Source organism: Manis pentadactyla, chromosome 16, assembly GCF_030020395.1.
Source record: "Manis pentadactyla isolate mManPen7 chromosome 16, mManPen7.hap1, whole genome shotgun sequence".
NCBI classification, from domain to species: Eukaryota; Metazoa; Chordata; class Mammalia; order Pholidota; family Manidae; genus Manis; species Manis pentadactyla.
This window is the reverse complement of record NC_080034.1, coordinates 77862744-77888784: the sequence shown is the minus strand read 5'-3', so window position 1 is coordinate 77888784 and position 26041 is coordinate 77862744. Positions and strand designations below refer to the sequence as shown.

General features: G+C 45.0%; 1 protein-coding gene and 1 pseudogene across 3 annotated transcripts; one reads left to right on the top strand and one right to left on the bottom strand.

The window, feature by feature from the left end:
* Positions 1-1095: 1095 nt before the first annotated feature.
* Positions 1096-1469, bottom strand: LOC118925625 (histone H2A type 1-like; annotated as a pseudogene).
* A 6106-nt stretch (positions 1470-7575) lies between these two features.
* Positions 7576-25753, top strand: STMND1 (stathmin domain containing 1). Of its 3 annotated transcripts, none has more exons than XM_057493809.1 (5): positions 7576-7689; positions 15562-15742; positions 19848-19999; positions 24065-24221; positions 24864-25752. In XM_057493809.1, exons 2-5 carry the CDS (start codon positions 15607-15609, stop codon positions 25124-25126), a joined length of 708 nt encoding a protein of 235 aa, XP_057349792.1. In that variant the 5' UTR covers positions 7576-7689; positions 15562-15606; the 3' UTR covers positions 25127-25752. The 3 variants fall into 3 exon arrangements, with proteins under 3 accessions (XP_057349792.1, XP_057349791.1, XP_057349790.1); XM_057493808.1 differs by lacking the exon at positions 7576-7689 and adding an exon at positions 7750-7852 and having other exon boundaries at positions 19848-20003; positions 24069-24221; positions 24864-25753; XM_057493807.1 differs by lacking the exon at positions 7576-7689 and adding an exon at positions 7750-7852.
* The last annotated feature ends 288 nt before the right edge of the window (positions 25754-26041 follow it).

Here is a 26041-nt window from a genome sequence, read left to right as displayed (position 1 = left end):
CTAGAAAATAATTGATTAACCATGTAAGCACTTTTTATTACTCTACAGGATTAATGGCAAAATATACCCATTTCTCCTCTGGACTCTGAAGTCAAGTGTTTTGCCTGTGTGCCCTTCTCCCCACTGCAGACTGGACTCTTCCACAGTCTGGTCTGGAACCTGACCTTACCTAATGGTACTTTTCAAAGAAGCTGAAGGTGGTCTGGTGTTAGTTTTAATAAAAGCAAGTTTTAGATTAACTTCTGCCACATGTACAGACATTTATGAAACAACTACTTATTTGACAGTTGGCATCAGGACAATTCATGCAGACTGTTTTGTCAGCCGCTGTCTAAATGTCAGGTGTCAGGCAAAAGTAAATCAGCCTACATCAATGGTTTGGACACAAGGTCATTTCGAAATCATGTTTAGAGTGCCCTCCGTAACACTACAGGCTCCAGGCCTTGCTAGATTCTTCGGTCACAGATGTGCTACACTCTGGACTTGGTGGAGCTGCGGCTGGCAGAGGTCCAGTAAGAGCCTCCTCTGGCCTGTGACCTTTCTTCATATAATTCTTGCTGATCACTTGGAGTGGAACTTCTTGGGGAAACTGACAGTCTGCAGAGTGAAACCTTAAATCAAATGGCACATACTTATCTTCCTATATTAAGATATTTAAAGACAAAATACAATTTTAACAGGCCAAGTATTAAGTACTACAGCACATTCCTTAGACTTGGAGAAACCAAGACAGCAACAGTTGACACATTCATTGTAATTTGACTACAAGTAAAACAGTCCAAAGTAACAAAACTGCCTTCAAAGTGCTTTCCTGGATACCACACAGAACTGTCTCACAAAATAAGAGTTTGCAAGACAATCCAATGCAAAACTGTGCTTAAAAAAAAAAAAACAGCTAACATAATATTGCTAGAAAGGACAAAATGGAGACTGTCAAAATAACAAATGAACAGAGAAACTTTATTGAAATAATGTCGTGTAATATCTGTCTACAGCTTTCACTGAAGCGGTAACGGCTCCTACAAGAGCCTCTGGTATCACTTTCTTTCTTCCCTAAGAAGCAGGTCACCCGCTGAGCTTTGTTATCTGGGGGCATCACCTGCCCTTGGCCTTGTGGTGGCTCGCGGTCTTCTCGGGCAGCAGCACAGCCTGGATGTTGGGCAGGACGCCGCCCTGCATGATGGTGACTTTGCCCAGCAGCTTGCGGAGCTCCTCGTCGTTGCGGATGGCCAGCTGCAGGGGGCGCGGGGTGATGCGCGTCTCCTTGTCACGGGCCGCCTTGCCCGCCGCTCCAGGACCTCGGCGGTCAGGTACTCCAGCACCGCCGCCCGCTACACGGGCGCGCCGGCCCCGACCCGCAAGGCGTAGTTGCCCTTGAGGAACAAGCGGTGCACATGGCCCGCGGGGACCTAACGACGGGTCTTGGCCTTAGCGCGAGCCTTACCATTTTGTATCCCACGTCCAGACATAATCAAAAGTGTCCGTTATAACGTAAGTTACTGGTAAGGTAAGTATGGGGCCTATTTAAGTCTGATGGAAAGTTGTGATTTGCCATTTGGTAGGCCAGTATCCTTGTATCCAATCAGAGGACCATACAGAAATCACCTCATTTACATACATGCCACTACTGTTATCCAATCAGGTGTTGTCTACCCAACAGTCATAGGAGTGCCATACCTATAAATAGCACCCTTGCCGTCCTTAAATATCAGTCGTTTACCGTATGGGAGCTGCGTGCTGCTAACTATGCCAGAACTTGTATCAACGGGGCCTCCAGCAAAGCATGGGAGGGTCTTCGCAGATGAATGAAGCCTCTTAACAAAATGGTTTACAGGCCTGGGAGTTCAGTTAGTTAATGCACTAAATTCTCTGCGTATGGCAGCTCTGCCCTGAGATTTTTTTTGCCCTTTGAAAGCTGTACAAAATCTGTTGGGCCATCAGCATTCCACGTAGTTATTTAATCCTCTTATAGGAATTATTTTATCATTTTAAATCAGAGACCAGCAAACATTTTCCATAGAAGGCTACATCATAAATATTTTCAGCTTTGCAGGCCGTATGGTCTCTGTCATAACCACTCAGCTCTGCCCTTGCAGCACAAAAGTGGCCATAGAAAATTCATAAACAAATGGAAGTGTCCCTGTTCCAATAAAACTTTATTTACGGACACTGAAATTTGGACTTCATGCAACTGTCACAAATCACTAATGCTCCTCTTTTTTTTCAATATTTTTTATGACCATTCAAAAACATAAAATCCATTCTTAGCTTGTGTGCAGATAAACACAGGCAGTGGGTCAGATTTAGTCCATGGCCCATAGTTTTCTAGTCCTCTTTTCAACCAATAATTGACAGATAAAATAGAAATACCAGTGTAGCCACCAACCTCCCTTACTTACTTAACCTTTAGCAAGCACTCAAAAACAACAGCTACAAAATACCTAGGAATAAACCTAACCAAGGAAGTGAAAGACCTATACCCTGAAAACTACAAGACACTCTTAAGAGAAATTAAAGAAGATACCAATAAATGGAAACACATGCCATGCTCTTGGCTAGGAAGAATTAATATTGTCAAAATGGCCATCCTGCCTAAAGCAATCTATAGATTCAATGCAATCCCTATCAAAATACCAACAGCATTCTTCAACGAACTAGAGAAAATTGTCCTAAAATTCATATGGAACCACAAAAGACCTCAAATAGCCAAAGCAATTCTGAGAAGGAAGAATAAAGCTGGGGCATTATGCTCCCCAACTTCAAGCTCTACTACAAAGCCACAGTAATCAAGACAATTTGGTACTGGCACAAGAACAGACCCATAGACCAATGGAACAGACTAGAGAGCCCTGATATAAATGCAAGCATGTATGGTCAATTAATATATGATAAAGGAGCCATGGACATACAATGGGGAACCTCTTCAACAGATGGTGCTGGCAAAACTGGACAGCTACATATAAGAGAATGAAACTGAATTATTGTACAATCCCATATACAAAAGTAAACTTGAAATGGATTAAAGACTTGAATGTAAGTCTTGAAACCATAAAACTCTTAGAAGACAACATAGGCAAACATCTCCTGAACATAAGCATGAGCAACTTCTTCCTGAATGCATCTCCTCGAGCTAGGGAAACAAAAGCAAAAATGAACTCATGGGACTACATCAAACTAAAAATTTTCTGTATGGCAAAGGACACCATCAACAGAACAAAAAGGCATCCTACAGGATGGGAGAATATATTTGTAAATGACATACCCAAGAAGGGGTTAACATCCAAAATATATAAAGAACTTACACGCCTCAACACCCAAAAAGCAAATAACCCGATTAACAGATGGGCAGAGGATATGAAGAGACAGTTCTCCGAAGAAGAAATTCAGATGGCCAACAGGCACATGAAAAGATGCTCCACAGCATTAATCATCAGGGAAATGCAAATTAAAACCACAAAGAGATATCACCTCACACCAGTAAGGATGGCCAGCATCAAAAAGACTAAGAACAACAAATGCTGGCAAGGATGCGGAGAAAGGGGAACCCTCCTACACTGCTGCTGGGAATGTAAGCTAGTTCAACCATTGTGGAAAGCAATATGGAGGTTCCTAAAAAAACTAAAAATAGAAATACCATTTGACCAAGGAATCCCACTCCTTGGAATTTACCCAAAGAATACAACTTCTCAAATTCAAAAAGACATATGCACCCCTATGTTTATTGCAGCACTTTTTACAATAGCCAAGACATGGAAGCAACCTAAGTGTCTATCAGCAGATGAATGGATAAAGAAGACGTGGTACATATACACTATACACAATGGAATACTATTCAGCCATATGAAGAAAACAAATTCTACCATTTGCAACAACATGGATGGAGCTGGAGGACATTATGCTCAGTCAAATAAGCCAGGCAGAGAAAGACAAATGCCAAATGATTTCCCTCATTTGTGGAGTATAACAATGAAGCAAAACTGAAGGAACAAAATGGCAGCAGATTCAGAGACTCCACGAATGAACTAGTGGTTACCAAAGGGGAGGGTGTGGGAGGGCGGGTGGGGAGGGAGGGAGAAGGGGACTGAGGGGTATTATGTTTAGTACACATGGTGTGGGGGTCACGGGGAGAACAGTGTAGCACAGAGAAGGCACATAGTGGATCTGTGGCAACTTGCTGCACTGATGGACAGTGACTGCACTGGGGTATGTAGGGGGGACTCGATAATAAGGGTGAATGCAGTAATCACATTGTTTTTCTTGTGAAACCTTCATAAGAGTGTATATCAATCATACCTTAATAAAAATTTTTTTAGAAATCAGCTATGACTGTAATAGTCATCTGGGACATGTTTAGGAATAAAGGTCAGCATTTAATTCTTCTATTCATAGGAAGAATGCGAGTAAACTCAGGGACTCTGGTGGTGAGATCAGAACAGATTTCTCTGACTTCCCACTTCCTGGAAAAGTTCAGGGTCTGAACTGAAATCATAAAGGATTTCAAGGTGAAGTCTGAAACCCTTCAGCTGCGTGGTACCCACCTGCCCTGACACCCTGGTGCTCCGAGCGCTGCAGAACACCTCTGTGCTCTCCGGTTCACCCACCATCCCTGGAAGAGTAAATTTCTCTCAGAATACCCAGAAAAGGGGAAACTAACTCTAGATCCCTGGTGATGACAAATAAGCATTTTCTTCTCTTCTTCACCTTGACCTATTTACTTACAAGGATCCCTCTGTACCAGGGAAGAGGAAATAGAAGCTCACGTGGCACTGCAGCTCCTGGTTGTGATTTTATGCATAAAGGTGCTTCCTAGACTGAGAACACCTTGATAAAATGAGGCCACAGTTTCTTTTCCTCTTTACTTGATCATCTAATGGACTTCATTTTAACTCTCCCCCATCATTTTCTTCCTTAATTCTTTCTCCTGTTTTTCATTTTTCCTTTTTCATTAAATAGTAATGATTTAATATTCAGGTATATTCTATACTCTTCCTACTCCAAATGTGATCCTCTACCCGCAGTGACACCACCACTGGGAACTTGTCGGAAATGTGGTGTTAGGGGCCCCATCCCAGAATCTGCATTTTAACAAGATCTCCAGGGCTCATACATTACAGTTTGGGAGGCACCAGACCTTGTAATATCCTTATCACTCCAGAGAAAGAAACCCAGGACAACCCTCAGGCTTAAATAAATTCTGTAGGAAAGTGGAGAGTTGAATAATTTTGAGATTATTCAAAACTGGAGAAAAATCCAGGCTAATGGTCAAACTTTAAAATGAACACATGCGGCCCTGCTTCGGTGAGAATCAAAAGGTTTTTCAGTCTAGCAGTCTTCAGATGAAAACAGGTTCCCCAAGGCCGGAGTAGGATAGGTGAGGACCCAGAGCCCAGGGCCTGTGCGAGCGCCCAGCTCCAGCGTGAGGGGAGATGCGGAGAGGAAACACGCATGTTCTGTGGCCAGGTCGGGGTGACTGAGGCTACCTGGCTGCAGAGAGGCCAGAGAGGGGCAGGCAGAGCAGAGCCCGTCCTCGGCTTTGTGGAGTGCACAGAAAGCCGGTGGTGCCTGGCACATGTTTAACAGCCAGCTCTCCAGGGAGGAGGCCGGGGAGCAGGCCGGGGAGCAAGCCCAGATGCAGAGAACTTTGGCTGGTTTCGAACTACCAAGTTCATGTCACTGAAAGTGGAGTTGGAAAGAGAGATAAGTAGTGGCTCGTCAACCAGACCCATAAATAAACTCAGGAAAATAGTAAGTCATAATAAAGTAATTCAGAACCAGTGAGTAGTATTTATTTCCTTTGTTTTTAATATGGCTAATTTAATTATAAGTTTATATACTTAAATTCTTAATAACAGCTGTGTTTAACAGGTAGGTCCAAGTATTCCTGACGATCAGCTCTCATGAGGCAGTGTGAGCAGCTCTGGCAGATCCCTAGAAAAGGGGCATTTTCTCAACTTTGCATGGCAGTTATAGGATGCTTCAAAAGATACCTGGCACCACTCCATCCATCCATCCATCCATCCTAATGTCCTAGCAAAGCTCTGTTTGCAGGTTACCTTAAAAGAAAAAATTGATCTGCAGTATGTTGCTCTCTCTGTTCATCTTATAAACCTTGATTAAACTTTCTCAAGAACATCCGACAGGTGTCCTCTGTGTTAGATTATTCTAGTTGAGAATTCTCTGGTTTCCAGTTGGAACATTTCATGTGAACTGTTACACCCGTGAGTGAATACTTCAGAGATGTTTCCAAAACACCATTTCAGCCTTGTTTCAACTCTTCATTTGCAAATCTTTTGTGCTTACTGCTCAATGGTTATAAAGCTCCGACTGTAGTTTCATCTCGGTGTGTCTCTTCCTCAGTGTCAGCAAAAGGAAAATTGACAGGCAACACCAAACAAGCAATGAGGAGAGAGAGTGAGATGAGTTTAAAATTTACAACGTCAATAACCGGCTTCCTGTAATGGAACTGGCCGTTCATTTCCTTGGGAAGGATCCAGGATTTTCACATTTCCAAGAATCCTTACGAGTATTTTCCTGGTGTGGTGGTCACACGGTGGGACTGAGTCAGGCCCCCTGGCTGCTCGTCCCCGATCCCTCATTAACTAGCACCCTGTCCCCCTGTCTAGGTCACTAAAGCTCTTAGCCTGAGTTTGCAGCCTGTAAAATAAGGGGTTGGAAGATGACGTCTAAGATCCCGTTCGGCTAAGGTATCACTGATAGACACTCTGATGAAGGCTTCACATGAGCAACACTGTGGTCACCACACTCACCCGTATCACCAAGTCCCCACCCCGCGCCCCGTTACAGTCACTGTCCGTCAGCGTAGTAGGACGCTGTAGACTCACTGCGTGTCTGCTCTGTGCTGCACTGCCCTCCCCGTGCCCCCCCACGTCATGTGTGCTGATCGTAATGCCCCTTAATCCCCTTCTCCCTCCCTCCCCGCCTGCCCTCCCCACCCTCTTTGTTCAGCTTCTTTTTTTAAAAAAAAAATACCCCAAAATAGAAAGTAACTGAAACTAGGGTAAAAAGGAAAAGACCCAGGAAAGAAGCGCTTGTTGCTCCGTCGAGCAGTCCTCCTGGTTTGCTTTTTCTGACGGATCACACCTTTCCCAGGTGATTTTCTGATACATGCACCCCCACGCTCAGCCCTTAACGGCTCCTAAAATGCATCTTCCGTAAAAATGATTCGCGGAACCACTTCGCGGCTGCCAAGCCGTTTATAACCGGGCATGTCTGTTCCCCCCCCCCCCGGGCGGCCTCCGTGTGCACGACCGTCCCTCGGGGTCGCCCCGCGACAGCGCCGCCTGCTGCCGCCTGGGCGCCCCCACCGCCCTCCCGGCCGCAAGCGCTGCTTCCGCGGGTCCGACCCCTGCGTCGGCTTCTCACGACCGCCTTCTCCTCGGTCCCCACCGAGTCCGAAGCACCAATGTCGGCGACTCCCGGGGGCGGCCAGGCAGCGGGGGTGGGGGCGCGACCCGGGGAGGCCGCGGCGGGACACGGGACCGCAGCGCTTTTAGAGCCGGCTCGGCCGGGCAGTGGGCCCCCCGCTCCTCTCGGGGTGGGGGGGCTGCCGTTCCTTCCGGGACGCCTCCGGTCTCCCCGTTTCCAGGAACAGAAGTCCCGCCGCCGCGCGCGGGTCCCAGGGGCGCGTGACGCGGTTTATTGTGGCAACGGGTCCCGGCAGCTGCCCAGGTACCGGACGCGTCCTGCAGCGCCAGCGGGAGGCGGGGGAGCGCCCGGGACCCGCGGCAGAGCCCGACCCCTGGAGCCGCGCGTGGCGCCGGGCATGGGCTGCACGCCGTCCCGGCCCGCCGACGATGAGCGCCGCGTGTCCGCGCCCGGGAAGGGAGTCCAGGTAAAACGCGCAGAGCGGCCGTGGTCGCTGGGGCAGGGCCTGCGGGGGGCGGGCGGCGGCGGGTCCCCCGGAACGGCCTCGGGACTGGCTGCGGGAAAGCGGCCCGCTGGGGATCCGAGCTGGGCTGGGAAGCCGTCCTCCGAGTCCTCCAGCCCGAGGCTGCACCCCTTCTTCGGGGGCAGCGCTGGAGTTTGGTTTCCAAGAGTCCCCCCAGCAGTCTCTCCCCTCCCCCTCAGGCTGCATCTCCGCGGTTCTGGGGACCTGGAGGGAATTTTTCCGGGGTGCTCGTGGAGAAATGGGTGGTCCGGTCAGCAAAGAGCCCCAGGCCTTCCCACCACCATTATCCACAAAGAGAACTGGGATCCCGCAGGGTCCTTTCAAGAAAGAGGGACCCAGACACGATGGTACCGTATGATTCGTCATCAAAAGCAGGACACCTTTCAGAGTGACAGGGAACCCTGTCAATAAATGTGCCGCCGCGGCCTGCTTGGAGCCCATACCAGTCGCAGCAAACTGGGATCTATGTCGCTCTTTCTAAAGAGCATTTTTGAGCTAATGTCCGAAGAGCACACACGTCTCAGCAGGCCATGTGCAGGACGCTGTTTGGTACCCGTTACAGCTGGTACCCAAGGACACCCGCTGGGCCCTTGGAGCCTATCGACAAACCAGACGCTAGTAAGGGCCGAGGTCAGGCTGAGCGCCCAGTACCCCGGGGCGGCTGTGCCCAGGTGCCCACTCCTCTTAACACTGTTTTCTGCTTTCCAGCAGCCAGTATGCATTTGCAGCCCTGTTACCTCTTACTGGGTCTTCCTGCCTCTCCCATCACCATCCCAGCCCCGTCTACCTTCCGCACTGCCACCCGTCCTGCTAAGAAACAATTCCCCGGAGTGTGCGAGACCCTTTCGGTGTGGCCACACTGGTCCCTAATGCCGTCCTGTCCTCTCCAGTTCCTCCTACCCACGGGCTCCGGGATCTGCCCGCCCAAGAACTGAAAGCACTGGCTTCCTGCAGGCTTGATCCCACTCGGGGCCTTTTCGCCCTGGCCTCCCTTCTGCCTGGAATCCCTCCCCGGGTCCCATTCCCAGTGCGCCTGATGAAGCCCTCCTGACCCTTCCGTTCTGAGCCCAAAACACCCCCGCGGTGAGACCCTTACCATGTGGTCAGTGTTTGCAGTTCCTTCCCCCTCAGATATTTAGGGGCTTCTGGGGCACTCTGGTCCACTATGTTATTACTCATTATTGCTTTGATCTAATATGTAGGAATACTATTTTTCTCCCTTTTGGTGAAAATTTTATTAAGTGTGATTTAAAGTAGCAATCTATTGTGCTTTTCTCTTTTTGGCACAAAAATCTCTATTTTATTATTATTATTATTATTATTATTATTACCTGCATAAAATAGTAGTGGCTCAGTGATTACATACAAGACTTCAATAGAAGAAAATATTCACTCTGTGTTTCTTTTCTAGTCATTTAATCACTTGTTCCATTTCAGGTTATTACTGAAAAATTTTGCAGTGTAGAGCAGGAGGGAATGCTAAAACCAAGCCTTTCCAAGCGTCAAATACACTAGGTTCTTCTAGGCCGAGCCTTCCAAGACTTGGGATGTTTTCTGGGTTTCTTGCTGCATTTCCTGGGTAAGAGAGGCAGTGACTCTCTCTCTTAGATTTGGTATAAATCCCCTACCTGGTCCCCCGGATCCCTCCTCTGCTGTGCACCCTCACCTACCCTCTTCCATGTGACCTCTAGAGTAAAATCTGCCGTGTCATCCTCCGCTTTAAAAAAAAAAAAGTACCAATCCATTATGTAGACACACAAGCCAGTGTTCAAAGTTGTACCTACCTGGGTTCCCTCAATGTTAGTTTCTATCTTTGGTCAAGTATTTTAACATCTCTGTGTTTCAGTTTCCATTTCTGCAAAATGAGGGTGATAATAATAATAATAGCTATCTTATAGAGATGTATTAAATGAATTCAATGATGTAAAATGCTCAAACCAACGCTGGGCTCAGAATCAGCGCCTAATACGGGTTATCGCAGTCATTCTGGTTCCATGTGCGTCAGGTGAGGGCTTCACCAGCTGCCGCCCGTCAGTTCTCCAGCGTCGCGTCTCTCCGCACGCCCACAGGCTGGCCCAGCCTTGCTCCTGGCTCCTCAAGCCTCTTTGGCTTCTGTCTCCCCGCCTTGGCACCCCGAACTCAGCGTCTCCGCTTTCAGGCCTATCCTTCCTCTCTTCGTGGGCCACATGCAAATAAACACGTATCCATCTTTCAAGGTGACCCAAGGCCACTCTTCCCAGCAGCCCCACTCCCCACTGCTGCCTGCTAAGCGTTTCTCCTACCACATTTCAAAACATTTTATTGTATTTCGTTGTTTCCGTGTTTGCCTCCCTTCCTTAGTTTTTACATTCTTGAGGACAGGAACTGTTTTTTATCTTTGTTCAGTGCCTAACTACAGTGCCTGATGCAGACCAGGCACTGATGGAAATGTCTTGAGTAACTGCATGTCCCTCTCAGTTCTCCAGTTCCTTGGTGTCATCTTGTCTCCCAGTCGCACACTAGACTCACGACAGTGAGCGCAGAGGAAATTCAGTACTGAAGTGACCTGAAAATAGACGCAGAGTCGATGCACTCAGAGACTTTTCTTTCCCCACCCGGGGCACTTGACTTTGGAAATCTGGTCTGGGGAAGGAATGATTATCAATGAAACACTCTACAGCTATCAGAACAGAACTGCTTTTGCCGCCTTCATAAATGCAAGGGTCTGAGAGTTCAGTAGCTCAGCATTGTCTTTAAAATGGTAGGAACGTGTTTGCATGAAATATTTGTGTTTCTTAGTGGCACGACTTCAAAATGTTCTGAATTAAACTTGAAACTTGCCTACAGACTTTCTATTCACTATTACCTTAGTCTATAGAGGCAAGAAGACACTGTAATAAAATAACACATAATAAGAAAAGCACTGGAAACTTTTCTTAGTTGGAGAAATGTTCTTCCATGTAATCAACTCAGAGTTTCTTGCTTGTTATAAAATGGAAGAAACTAGATTGGAATAGATGATCTAAGGCTCCTTAAGAGTTTCTCCCTAATCTTTGACAAGAAAATTCTTCCTTATGTTCAGTAAAAGGGACTAAATTACTTCTTAAAGTCCAACTTTTAAGAAGATCATATTTCTGAGTGTTGCTATTATTCTTACATTCATTAGAAATAAACTTGAAACATCAGATTTTGAAGCACGAATTCTTCCTACATGTCTATAGACATATTTATAAAATTCATCTGGAAATAATTTGATTTAAGAAGGTTTCAGCTGCAAGGAACCTTGAAAAATTACTCCCTCTAAGCTGTTTGGAAAAAAAAAATTTGTTTCCCAAAAGCTTAGAATGCAACATGTAATGCCTTCAGGCAAACAAACAAAAATACCTGAAAACCAAATCCTGTCTATAGTTAAAAGTAATACCTCTTTTGGAACACTTATGATTCCTCTGCATAGCTGTTAACTTGGAATTCACAGCTTTTCCATTCTAAAATTGATAAAATTTTATCCTTAAGACAATGAAGCATTAAATAAAATTGATATAAAAGGTAGCACAGAAAACTGTTGAACCATATCCCAAGGGGCATAGAGCTAATTAATTTGTAAATATCCCTGGTATTTGAACTACATCTATTCTCTAGTCTAAATTATTAAATTGGGTCACAATTTCCAGAATGTGTTGTATGTAGATAAGATACATTCTTAGTTTTCTAAAGAGAAAAACCTTGAATTTCTGCTCTGGAAATGAGGGTTCTTATAAGTTATTTTATGCTGAAAAACTGTGCTTCATCTGCCACAACTTAAGTTTTAGTCTCTAACAGCCTGGAGGCAGCCTGTAACTAAGTAAGCATCAATGGGTAAACATCCTTGCTAAGGCCTGGATTAGTCGCTTTGACAAAACAATTGGGAGGTCGTTTGGGGTTGTGGCATTTAAATCTGTTCTGACTTGAAGCTGACAGAATATCTTTGTGAAAAGCCACATTTCAGACTGAAAATATTCCAATTTGCTCTCAGCACCAATGTGGGCACTTTGTATATTCTTGTAATTGTTGAACCAGTTAAACTTTTCTCCACCGGGAAACAGCAAAACTAGTTCCAGTGTGTAATTCAGTGCTTTTCTAGGTTCAAAAAATGATGGATCTACAAAACAAAATGAGCTTGTGGCAATGCTTATTATCCCTGCCCATACTGGTTTATAATAGTTTATTTGGAAAGAGTGGCAAGAATGCCTAACGTGGTCTTTGACCTTCACCTTCAGCATTAACCATGAGCCCCTGGAAGAAAAGCATCAGACAGGGTCTCTTTACCTTTGTGAAATATGACAGTATACATTTATTCATATATTATGAGATGATAGATAGATAGATGATAGTTAACGTTACAAAAACAAGGGAAAAGGAGACCCTGTCTGACGTAAAATGATTATTATCATACAATACTACAATGACATGGAACATATTACCTGTAGACTTTCCCTGGCTTGGCCCACTCTACAGGGACTGTACAGCTCACTGCATCTATGAAGAAGGCAAATGATGACAGGAAGAGAAGAGTGTGTAATTGCTCTCGTGCTTTCTCGTTGTGCTGACTCATATTTTAGATCTGCTGAGTTTTTGCCTACTTACTCGTTGGTTCAGTTGGTTGATTTCCCTATTGCTCTGGTAGTCCTGAAGCACAGAATTAATCAGCCCTCAACACAATGAACTGATGTCTATTTAGCTGGAGTGATCGTGTTATGTAAACGTGGTGATGACTTGCTATGTGGGTCTCCCTACGAACAGGCGAACAGGCGAGAATCCCTACCTGAATTAGGAGAACGGAGGGGGATGGGGCCACCGTGACCTAGGCACTGTGAATTCTATGGAGCCTCTGAGGGGCTGCGCGCCACTTCGGAGGGCTTCCAAAGGGGATCGAGTGTGCTCAGATCTTTAAAATTTGTATCATTTTTATTGTGAAAGTACCAAGACCTCCATACCAATGTCCTATTTTTTATTCAGTTTTTCCTAAAGGGAATCATAGAATCATATGATTAGTTAGTTCCTAGAATCATAATTAAAACCAGAAAGGACTGCCCTCCTTTGCACTGAAGCTCTGAGAGGTCTGGCTCTCTAATACTCTTGAGCCCTCCTTTTTTCTCCATTTTCACTGCCGCTGTCCTAGTTCATGTTTAATCAAATCTCACCTGGACAGGTGCAATAATCGTAGCTGGCCACCCTGTTCTGTCCCTTCCTTCCCTCAACTCCTGTCAGTTGCACTAACCTAAAAGTGATTTCCTAAGAAAACACCTGGTCCTTTTATATTACTTTCATGTATAAAAATCCGACAAAGGGCTCCTTTGGCATTCAAGACAAAAGCACACGCTTTCACTTGCTGTAAAATACTTCCCTTTCCCACCTCAGCACCTGCCCCTTGCAACCTCAACCTGTTTTCAGCTACACTGGGATGATTCCAGGGCACAGACACGCACTATTGCTTCACCCTCTGTCTGTGTGTGCTTTTTCCTCTGTGTACAACAACCTTTTCTCCTTGCTCACTGGAGACTCATTCCTCAAGACCGGATTCAAGCATCTTGTCCCCTTTAGCACCTTTTGCTACCCTCAACAAGACACAGAGGCGGATCAGGACAACAGGGCAGTGCCTCACGGAGTGGGGCTGGAGGGTGCCTCCCTGAGGCCCTCACACTACTCAGGGGGAAGAGCACGTGCTGGGCCAGGAACATAGACTCACGGGATCTCAGAAGAGCCAGGGGACCATACCCGGTAGAAGACGCTTGGGCTGTTATCTCCTCTGGGGACAATGGGAGGCTTCTGTGCTATGTGACTTGGATGGAGAAGAGGTTGCTAATTAGTTCAAGCAACAAAAAGAAGGGCCAGGGCTGGAAAGAGGCAATTGGAGGGGATATGAGAAATTTTTCCTGAACATACTAGGATTTAAAACATGCTTCATCTACAAATAAATGATAGTTCTCTCAATTGAATTATCTTAGCTTGATGAAAAACTCATCACATTTTTCTTATTTTTCTCCTTTTCCTGTGGAATTGTGGAAAAATTTGACATGGACTTGCATTTTGGAGTCAATGGTTCACTGAATCACATATAGGCCCTTTGTACATTGTTATTTACAAGCAATGGGACTGTGGTATGAAGTAAAACATTCTTTAAAAGAGAAGGTGGGATTGTAAGTCAGTGCAGGATCTTTAAAGGGCCTCTGGAAACACGCATTAATATAAAATGTGTAAATCTTTTGACCTGACATGTCTGCATCTAGGAATTTATTCTCATGGAATGAGTGGGTGAGTTCACCCCTATGTATATGCACAGCTATTATGCCAGCACTGTTTATTATATTGACAGGTTAGAAACAACCAAGATGTCCTTCAGGTAATATAGTTACAGACTACAGTGTGATCATCAAATAAATGACTGCTGCCCACCATTAAATAGGATGAGGGTCTAATATGTGTTAGACATAAATATGTCTCTGACATATTGTTAATGGGAAAAACAGGTTATAGAAATTAACATCATTTAGTATATAAGCTGATTTATTTTACATTTTAGAACAGTTTTATTGTAATATAATCCACATGCTATAAACTTCACCCATTTAAAATGTACAATTCTCAGTCACTGCCACAACCTAATTTTAGAACATTTGTCTTTGCCCCTAAAAGAACCCAGTACTCACCAACAGCCAACCCCCATTGCCTAAGCAACCATAAATCTATACTTTTTCTATTAAATTCTCCTTTGAGGACCCCTCAAACTGCTTTCCATCCCCATGGCACTGTGTGTGCCCCACTGCCTCCACATGCCCGCTCCCCCTTCTTGTTATGTGTCTTTTCCATTACAGTCATCCCGGGGATGTGAAGGGTATCTCACTGTGCTTTTGATTTTGCGTCTTCCTGATAACTAATGACATTGACCGTCTTTGCTTGTGCTAATTGGCCAATTCCAATTTATTTTAAAGATTATGTAAGCAAACACATCTGGGAAGATATATACTAAAGTGCTAATAGCACTTTTGTCTAGGGAATGGTGCTTCTTATTTTCTACTGTGTTTCTGTATCATTCAGGGTTCTGCCAAAGGAACAGAACTAGTATATGGATGCCTGGATCAGTGGGTAGATAAGTAGTTGCTAAGAAGATGGATGATTGGTTGATAGGCAGATGATAGATAGTTGTATTATAAAGAATTGGCTTATGCAATTATGATGGCTGGCTAGGCAAGCCCAGGATCCATACAGTGGAGTATGTGGTCAGAAGGGCAGGCTGGCGCAGGCTGTAGACAGAAATGATTAGATGAGCCCATCCAGATTATCAAGGATAATCTCCTTTACTTAAAGCCTAACTGGTTGTGGTGTCAACCACACCTTCACAGCAACACCTGGACCAGCGTCTGACTGCATGACTGGATACACAGCCTGGCCCAGGTGACGCTGAGGGCCCACCTGGACGGTCCAAGCCGATCTTCCACCTCCAGGTCTCCCATCACATCTGCAAGGTCCCTCCTGCCATATACGGCCACATCCACGAGTGGCTGGGTCCTGGTCAGCCTACCCCCGGGGCCAGTCGGCTGAGTACTCAGGACACAGACCTCAAGACGCTGTTTTCACTTTCCAAGGAACCATTCGCTGAGAAATCTTGACTCTCACAAGGCCTCCCCTTTTCACAGGCTGACGTCGGTGCGGCTGATTCCAGGGGGACCTGCAGCCCTCAGATGGAAGCTGTCCTGCCCAGGGACACTGTGAGCAGCCCCGAAGGTTTGGAAAAACAAGCCCAGTTGGGAAGCTTGCCCGGAACCGTTCTTGAAAGTTCCACACCTCTTAGTGAAAGAAATGGAAGAGTAAATTCAGGTAATAGCCCTGTATATGTTGATCTCCACGAAATGCTGTCACTCTCAATATACTGCATAATGTATGTTAGTGACCTTTTCTCACAGTTTTGTGGGGTAGGCAGTGCTCTAACTGGCACAAAAAGTCCCTCTCTCTAATGCACTAGAATTTTGCCTCCAACCTGCATTATGCATGTAAATAATGCCAACCATTAATCTTCTTGTTGATAAAGTAATTAAAACCACTTTTTCTTTTCCTTTAAAACAAAGAGCCCTTATTGGTGGTGGGGAGCAAGCCTTGGGAGTAAGGGTTTCACAAGTTTTGGTTGAATTCCCTTCAACACCCACTCTGTTACCATCTTTCCAAGGGAAGTACTGCATTTGAAAACATTAATAAAACCTACATCAAAGTGTTTCCCCATCTCTCCGTTCAAAGTATCAGCAAATATACAGTCTCCTTATCCTTCCAAAACCTACAAGAAGTCATTATGATCTGATGCGCTGTTGAGAAACTCTTGGTAGTTTTTCCTGTGGTGTGTTTTCACTTTACTTGAGTCACGCCCCCTCCAGCCCCACCCCCAGGTGTGTGTTTGGAGCTCTTATTTATATTCCCTCAGCCTCTGAAACAAATCGAACTTAAGCGTCAAGGAAAAGTGCTCTTCTTTCTTGGGGGGAAGCGTCTCTCTCATTCCTCATCGCCGTAGTTGTTTCCCCAGGTACACGTCAGAGTTGGAAAACAGGTGGGTCGGTAACTGAGATTCTTCCTCGTGAACATCCGTGGCACCCTCTGGGTATCACAGATTTCCTGTGCGTCCTCGTCTTGTGGTTCTGACCACGTGCAGACGTGACCTCTGAGGAGGAGGTAGGGGCAGTGGTGTGTGCAGGGGCAGCCCCCCACCTGCATGCAGGGCCAGCACTTCCGAGTCTGGTGACTGGAACCCCTCCCGGGCTGCAGTGCTCCGAATCTCTGGGGTTAACAGCCGCATATTGCCAGGCGGCAGGGACCTGGGTGTGCCCTGGGCAGTCTGCCCTGCCGGCTGGGCACTGCTGAAAGCAGGAGGGATGGCGGGCATGGGCAAGCAGGGTAGTGGTCCCAGAGACCGGCCCCGGGAGGGTGAGCTACCAGAGCAGATATTCCCAACATGTGGTGTAAAGTCATTTTCAGGAAAGAATGAATAAGAATCAGTGCCCTAAGCTTACATGTGTTCTTTGCCCGGTGTCCCCTCTTTATACTGTCTGCATGCCTGCTCTTCACATTTACACAGTGTATTTGCTATAAGTTTTCAATTTTCACACCAATACTTCCCTAGCATTTCCTTTTTTAAAAAAAATATTTTGAAAAATATTAGATTTAAGCATTCATAAAAACCTAAGTTGCCTATATTCTTTCATCCAAATTTCCCCAATGTTAACATCAGACCACATTTGCACTGTCGCAGCCCCCCTGTCCCTCCCACCATGTCTCTCATATGCAAGTATATTTTTTTCTGACAGTAAGTCACAGACATAATGATTCTTTATTCCTAAATACGCAAGTATGCATTTCTTAAAACAAGAACATTCTTTGCATAATCTAGGTACAAGGATCAAAATTAGGAAATTACCACTGATGCAGAACTATTATTTCATCTACAGGCCATATTCAAATTTTGTCAACTGTCTCAGAAACGTCCTTTATAAATAAACCTCTGGTTCAAGACCTAATCCAGGACCACATGTTTGATTCTGTTGTCACATGGCTTTAGTCTCCTTTCGCCCGGGACAGACTCTCAGCTTCTCTTTGTCTTTTATAACCTTAATATTTTTGGAAATATAGGCTGCTTATTTTGTAGAATGTTCCTCAGTTTGGGTATACGTTAGGTTCAGGTTAGCTATTTTTAGCAAGAATACCAATGTGATATGGTAGCTCAGGGCACATCAAATCAGGAGGTGTGATGTGATATCTTTCCTTGTTTGGGTTTTTTTTTTCCTGCAAAAGCTTTTTTTAGTGTAGTAACCTTTATCAATCTCTTCCATTATTGAATTTTGATTTTGAGTCATAATTAGAAAGTCTTTCCCTATACCAAGGTTGAAAATGAATTCACCCACATGTTCTTGTATGACTTCACTTTTGACACTTACAAAAAAATTTCTAATCCCATGAGAAAAGATGAATGTAAATGTTAACAACATAGCAAACAAAACTGTATGTTCAGTATGATTCCAATTTATAAAAACAGATTTTTACGTAGTGACAACGGTAACCTCTGAATGGTAGAAATATGGGCATTTTTATTCTCTTCTTTATTCTTTTCTGTATTTTACAACTTTGCTAGGATAACCTTGTATTACTTTTATAATCAGAAGGAAGCACAGTATTATTTAAACACTTTCCCCAATAATCTTCAACATCCCCTGAAACTTTGCCAGTTAGCTGCAGTGACTGATGGACTCCTGGGGTCTCTATAGCTTAGCTGCTCTACATGTCCAACCGCCTAGTTTGGTGGCCTCAGAACAAAAAAGATAGAGATGCTTAAAATAATCTTACTATCTTTGTGACAGATACCGACAATAACATTCCCTTTAGAAGCATCCTGAGAGGGCGGCATTACCGACCAGCAGGAGCTGTAATGTGCATGTTATCTGGGAGGGGGCCTCGGTGAGGGAGGCGGTGAAGCATGCGGGTGTTGAAGTCAAATATTCTTGGACTCACGTCCTAGTTAATTCCCTTGCTACCCATGGCATCTTGGGCAAATTGATTAATTTTTCTTATGTAGTTTATTTATTTATAAAACAGGGATAGCACTATCTCATTCACGGAATTCATGTTTCAATTAGACACTGTGAAGTATACATTATTTTAAAAAGCTAGGCATGTAAGTGCTTGAAAAATCTGTAATTTTGACCCTTGCTGATTAGACATCTTCTAAGAAAAAAATCACTCTAATTCCTTGAAGAGGTTTCACCTCTTAACTTTTTTGGAAGTTGGCTGTGTTGTTTCAAGTTTCTAGTTTACCTACTTGAAAAACATGTTTTTCCTCTCTGATCTGAAAGCTGTATCCAGCTCTTTAAATGAGATTTGACTCTGTTTTGAACACCTGCTTGAACAGAAGCCAGCACTGGAAAGGCAATGAGATTGCAGGGACTTTGTTGGGGCTACACGCAGTGGTCAGTTAGGGGAGTCTTTTATAATAAGAAGGTGACTATTCTGAAGTGAGAGACATCTGGTTAGTTTGTGTGTCTCTGTGTTTTTTCTGTCTTCTCACTACAAATTCATGAAAACAGCCTTTGTTAACCAGTGAGGTTAGACATTTTTGTAAAAAGGACTCCATCCACTAGACTGAATGGACTTGGTTACTGTCAGGACTCCTGAAGAGAACAGACTAGAAGATAGCTCATTTCTAGAACTCCTCATTGCACCTTTATTTTATAATGTGAGGTTGTACAAAGGGGTGCTTGCGTGCTTCGTAATGTAATCAGATGGTTTATAACGGAGGGTCTCTCTCATGAGTGTAGCCTATAAAAGCTCCCCTATAAACTGCTTCATCGCCATTCTCAGCATCACTAATAAAAATTTAGCTGATTATCACTTGACTCCAGTGCTGATTTGGTTCAGAGGCTTTTCTCAGAAAGGCTTACTTGTACTTATGTGGATTCAGAAGACGGTGTAATCGTAAACTCAAGGTTGTGGAAATAGAAGTCTCTTGGCAACGGGGCGCTGTTTGTCCTTCGTGTACAAAGCATAGAAACCAAACGGCAACTCGGAAGAGTTGCCAAAAGAGTCTCTCATTCTTAGCTGTGGTTCAGCTTCATAATTAGTGCAGAAAACCCTTGAAGTCTCACCCAAGTGTCTAAGTGTTGTCACAACAAGAAAGGGGTGCATAGCAGCACACGGAAGACTTTCTGTTAGGTTAACACAGGGCCTGGTAAGTAAACGTTGTATTGTGTCAACGTGTTGTCCCCTGTGAGAACACGAAGAATTTGAACTTCAAAGGATCCAACGTTTTATAGTAGAAACAGATATTTAGGTGAGAGTGTTGGGTCTAAGAGTGAATTAAGTAGCGTGATTTATAAGGCATCCATTTAGCACCGGATTGATGAAATGTTCATGCTTAAATTTATATGTCTTCTTCCTTTTCTTTTGGAAGTCCTAGGGTCCGGCGGACCGATCCGTAAGCCCCAAGCCCTAGAGAATGGAGAGCGACCGAAGTCGTCAGACATCCTGGAGGAATTAATTGTTCAAGGAATAATACAGAGCCACAGCAAAGGATCTAGAAATGGAGAATCAGATGATATCATGGCAAGTAACTGTGTGATTAACAGTAGCTTATAGTTGAAAATAGCTACAGAATGTGATTGATCACAAGTCTTTATTTCCAGCATAAGCTTTTTCAAGTCACAATACAAATTACAGCATTTATTATCCAAGCCGGGTTTTTCTCCCATAAACTCTCTCATCCCTCTGCACCCCACCCTTCTCAGCACATTCAGGAATTGTCCTGATGCTTAATGATTCATGAGTCTCATAAAACACGTCATGGATTTTTACTGAATTGGAGATGCAATAAGCTCCCTTAAATAACATGCCTTCATTCTTCCAGCAATTTTTAGTGAGCATTGCCTACGTACTAGGCATTGTAAATATAAAAGTGAACTCTGACTTATCCAGTAAGATAATAGGTCTAAACGCCAAAACTAAAATGGATACGCTTACGCGTTTACACGCGCACCCTCTGGTCAAACATGAGGAAATCAGTACGATGGTAGAAGCCTGTTAAACCCTTATTTTTGTTTGTTGGTGCATCTTGATGAATCTGTCTTGTTTTTCCTTGGTGGGAGCAACATTTTCGCTCTGATTTTACCTGGTTGTGACCGAAGTCTAGAGCTCTTAATTATTTAGCCAGTTTCCTGTAAACCCTTGAAGAGGGGAGCTGACTTTATTGTCACTCTTTTGCTCTCTTGTTTGTTTGGGCTTTTTTTAAAGCCAATGTCTCAGGCAGCACCCACAGCCCTAAAACAAGGGCAGAAGAAAGGAGGTGAAAGAGAAACCACAAAGCAAAGGGGCCTAAGGAAAATGAACAGAAAGGAAAAGAAAGAAGCAGAAATGGTGGGAATACGTGCCAGGAATCACAGCAGAGGCCCTTCATGGTGTTGATCCCTGTGTTGTAGGGAAAACAAGCAATTAGGTACAAAAAGATACATCATTTAAATCGTTTGCCACCTAGGCCACATCACGTAGGGTGTGAATAAAGACAGGTTCATTCACTGTGTGCAGGACATGCTGAGAACTCATGAACAAGGGCCAAAGGGACATTTTTTTTTTGAAGAAGGGAAGTAAGTCCCATAGAAACCTGCTGAAACTTATGGATGATGCTGTCAGGCCACCAGCAGTAAGAGGAGATGGGGGAAGGGGAAGGTCAAATGGTCATTCACCTAAAAAGACAAAATTCTCACGCATGCCCTATGGAACCCAGCCTGGTTAATTTGTAATAACATTACACATGTATAAATATACAGATATGCAGTCATAATGATTGCAAATGAAATAAAATACACTCCTGAGAAAAAAAATGGTCATTCAATGAAAAAGAGAATACCATTTTAGTGAGAATTTATATCTGCACAATGCTATTCTGGTAACAGGGCATCTTGGAGTACCTTACATGATTTCAAAGCTCTAAAAGAAGGGTGGTTCTTTAATATGGAAAGAGAAAAGAGATGTTTTTCCAGCTGTAGGTGAGTCTCTGGGGGTCAGAAGAAAAAAGGTGTGTCAAAAGAAAAGGCAGGAGAACCATCTGGAAGAGGCTCGATGGTGGAAGCATCCAGTAGCTAAGCGATGCCTTCTGAAGGAAAATGGTGTAGACCCCTGATGGTAACCCCAGTGGGAAGGGCAGAAAAATATTTTTCAGGGATTTCAAGCGCCAGAGAATAATCAGTTCAGATAGAGACCTCCTAAGAGCACCAGCATTAATTAATATAAGCTACATAGTGAAAAAAATGTATCTATTAAAAAGTGAAAACTATGGGCCTGACTTTCAATCACATCATTAAGGAGGTGGAAGATGAAGACTGTTGATATTAATGAGACGGAATGTTTGTTGGAGTGTTCTCAGAAGGACTTAAGTGTGACAGGACTGCAGAAGTAGGCAAGGATCACACACTTCTGCTTCCCCTTTTGCTTTGGAACTGGGCCAAGATGCCCCAAATAAGCCAGATTTGCAACAAGCCAGAGTAACACACAGCTGTGCATTTATTGCCTGGGATGATGGTCCTTAACCTGGCTGCACATTTGGGTCACCTAGGAAGCTTTCAAAACCCCATGCCCCTGGCCCCCCTGGGACGATGGCTGGGGGTGGGGGGCCCAGCTGACATGCTTCTGAAACCCCCAAGTGATTCCCGTGGGCAGCCCAGGCTGAGAACAAAGTTTCAACGAACAGTACACAAAGCCCTCAAATTCATTACAAAGCTGGGAAAGGTTAATGTTTTTGAAATGAAATCCCCTCATTCATTGTGAAAGAGAGTTCTAAAATATTCTTGAAAATATATTTTCAGGGATAGGATGAAGATTATCCCCAGGAAGCACATGGAAATAAAGGAAAGATGGGTGTCATACATACAACCTCTCCAGTCAAGTGCAGACCCATGGAATAGTTCAATACAAAGGAATTTTAGACATAGCTCTGTCCCCTTCTTAGCCAGATTATTTTATCTTTAATTCAGGGATCATTTAGGGTGAAATGTAATACAGGATGCTGAGAAATGAGGTCCTGCATTCTTCTTCTAAATCAGGGGAACCCCCTGTGAGCCAGACTCTCCCTGGAGGTCCACGGCAGGATCCCTGTCCCCCCCAGGCCTCTCTTTGGTCTTTTTCCTCAATTTTTATCATTGGCTTATTGGCAAAGACCGTAGCAACTCCATAGTGCCCTCTGGATGGCCTGCTTTCAAGCATATTCTTACTAATAGATGTTATGCTTACTCAGAATTATAATGATATGTAAGAAGCTAAGTACCAGACTAAGTGAATCTTTCAATATATTTTAAAATATTCTAGTGAGACTTGAATGTCTATATTATAAATGTGCATTGGTTTTATGTATTTATGTACATACATGTATGGATTGGCACAGAGCCCTCTGCAGAGAGGTGATCAGCCCCACTGACCGCGCAGGCGTTGCCCACTCTAGCTGTCTTTTACCCTGAACTCATCCCTCACTGCCTCCTGGCACCTCCTGGGTCTCTGGACACAAGACACAGGTGTCTGCTTCCTCTTCCTTCTCTGGTGACTTCGGCACTTGGGAACCTTTACTGCAGTTAGGGGAGGAGGAAGTTGACTGGGTCAAGACTAATGTCAGTTCACAGGGAGTGACTTTCCCCAGGAGGTCAGACGGTGACAGAGCAGGAATGACAGATCTCCTGAGGAAAGCTCTGGCCTGTTCTGTGCCTAAGACTGACTACAGATGGGAGCAGCGCCGAGGCAGGTTCATCTGTGGGGCAATAGCCAATTAGGAAAGCTCGGAGGAATGCACAGTGGATGTACTATACACGAGTTAGTTTGGCTAGAAACAAGATGCAAATCTTATCGCATCTTTGTGATCCCAGCATCTTATCCCATTTTGGGGTATCTTGTTATCTTTGGAGAAAATAATTGATGTGTTAGTAAAACTTCTATAGATTTTGACTTTTTTTTTCTTTTTTTAGTTTGTAGGGGAGCACCTCTCTAAGCCTGATGTGATCAGAAAGAACTTTTCCTTTTTTTTATAACTAGAAATTATAATCAGAAAGTCATTGTTACTGCTTTGAACTGCGCCAAGGGTAGTCAGTCCATGAAATAGTATATGAGGTTTTTCAGCCATCACAAAAACATTTATAAGTACCCACAGCAAAGGCCGGCACGGAGTTGCTCAGTAATTGTTAATACTGTCTTTCCTCCACAAGGCCAAAAGTGTGAAAAACTAATCTTGATCTCAAATGAAAGTCACCTCCACCTCGTGGAATATCATAAAACCTTCAGGTCTGACTTTTTACCTTGAACTCCACATTCATCAGTCATCCACCACGTTTCCCATCTTGTGTTCGTTCTCAAGATTTGTTATTATGAGTCTTTTTCCATTTAAGAACATCTTTGCATCCATTCATGCTTTGGGGAAACAGACTGTTTTTTTTCTAGTCAACTTGTAGATGTTTTTTTCTTTAGGAATTAGTTCTGTTATTACCAGATTTCACACTGCTGTTTTTTAAATCTGCCCAAAAATCTGTTTAGATTTTTAGGGTTAATGTTTTAAACTGCCGATTCCATCTCTCCTGCCTTTTTCCTCTGCCAGTGAGTATGTTTGTTTCTCCATTTTAAAAAGTTGCCTTCCTGCAGGTAGACACGGCCAAGGCACCGCTGAGAAAGCCACCAGCCAGGCTGGAAAAACTTAAGATCGACAAGGAGGCGAAGGCCTTCCCGGTGAAGGTCAGAGCAGAGGGGCAGCGGGCGGTGGAGCCGGGCAGGAAGGCACCCCAGCTCCTGCAGGAGGTGGGTGCTGCCTGCTGACATGAGCTCACGTCTGCACCTTCCCTGTCAGCAGCTTTGAGACAAATGGCACGGATTGTTATGTTTTTCCACGATCTGTATGCTTCTTATGCTGTGTATTTAATTTTATTTTCATTCTCCTTGTGTGGTGAAGGAATAAAGCAACATCTTGAAGCTGGTTGAGCTAGCTTCACCCTGTAGTTTAAGGAAGCAGTATCAGTTTCTACGAATGAAGCATATAGCGTTTTCTCCATATGAAAAAAGACAACCTGGAGATGGGGCGAGGGGTGAGAGGGGATGCGGGGTGGGGGTTGCAGCCGGGAGGAGGCGGCCAGGCCGTCACACAAGCCCTGTAGCATTTGCACAGGGGTCCCCGGAGCCCTCGCAGCCATTCTGCCGGGAACCAGCCCTCAGAGCTCGGGTCAGACAGCCTTCACGTCCATCTCCACGCGGCCTCTGCAGAGAATGAGGACGGGGCAGAAGGGCCCGCGGGCACCGCGCCAGCAGCGGCCCCTCAGCACGCGTTCGTTCAGTGAGGCATGGAGTAGAGAAGCCATGCAATTAATGACAGGCAACATAAACGGGAACGCAGAGAAAGTTGCCTGGACTCTCTCTCATTCATTCGTTAACACTGCTTTTCAGACCAAAGAAGAAGAAGTAGAAGGGCTGTGGGGTGACGGGCGCTGGCCCCCAGGTAGTCCCTCAGGTCCTGCTGAAGCGGGCGGCGCTGAGCATCCTCTTGCCAAAGGACCCCAGGCCGGGCGTGGACCTGCTGACCCCCAGGACGGGAAGCTGCTGAGAAGGGAGGCGAGTCGGGGGGCTGCCGCGTCAAGGGCTAGAAACTTCAGTTACGGCGGCATCGGGGCTGTGGAGTCAGACGTGTCCTACAACCAGGCAGATGACGAATTCTAATAAGCCCTCTTACGTGGATTTCGTGAAAAGGCGTCACTCCGCCCTGGTGACATTCTTAGTCTGTCTCCTGTCTCCTGCCTGCAGCCCGCCGGGATTTGCCTTGGGTTTGGGAACGATCGCGGGGCCGAACGGGCTGGAGATGCGTCAGGTGCCTTCAGCGTCCCTGCCAGCTTTGAACTTGACCAACGTCAAGGTTAGGAAGTCGGCATTCTCCTCCAACGCGGATTTAGACACTGTGATGAAGATGCGTTTCATTTACAAGTTCCTTCCAATCTAATGTGTTCATGCCAAATAGAATCCTTCTTTCGTGCTCCTGCCCGTTCGCTGTGCCCACCTGAGAGGGTCCTTTGAGACAAATTGCGCGGATTCGTATTAAGCATTTTAATGATCTGTATGCTTCCTATGCTGTATGTTTAGTTTTTTTCTTTAATTCTCTGTGTGTTGTGAAGGCTGAAGGCACTGTCTTGAAGTCAGTTCAATTACAGTTTCATCCATACAGCTTAAGGAAGCAATTGCCAGTCTGAGAATTAAATATAGAGTTTTCTTCATATGAAAAAAGAAAACTTCAGCTGGGTGTAGGGGCGGGAGCAGGTCCAGGGGAGGGGGTAGGCCGGGAGGGGGCCCTAACGCCAGTGCCTGAGGCCAAAGGACACCAGGCTGCACGTGCAGCCGGGCGTGGACCTGCTGACCCCCAGGACGGGAAGCTGCTGAGAAGGGAGGCGAGTCGGGGGGCTGCCGCGCCAAAGGCCAGCTTCCCGAGGGCTCTCTGAGCTGAGGAGTCCGCCGGCCTTCGCTTTATCGGAGTCATGCTCTGGTTTTTTCCTCTCCCTCCCCGCCCACATTGACTCAGGTACCAGGTCTGACAAGTCTACATTCTGAAGACCTCTCACACCCATTGACATACTTTTTTCCGGC

Excerpts from the sequence above, each read along its gene's own strand:
- STMND1 (XM_057493808.1), top strand. The coding sequence starts at position 7,784 with ATGGGCTGCACGCCGTCCCGGCCCGCCGACGATGAGCGCCGCGTGTCC. Across the intron at positions 15,743-19,847 it reads AAATGGAAGAGTAAATTCAG|TCCTAGGGTCCGGCGGACCG; the intron begins GTAATAGCCCTG and ends TTCTTTTGGAAG. Across the intron at positions 24,222-24,863 it reads CCAGCTCCTGCAGGAGGTGG|AAGAAGAAGTAGAAGGGCTG; the intron begins GTGCTGCCTGCT and ends TTCAGACCAAAG.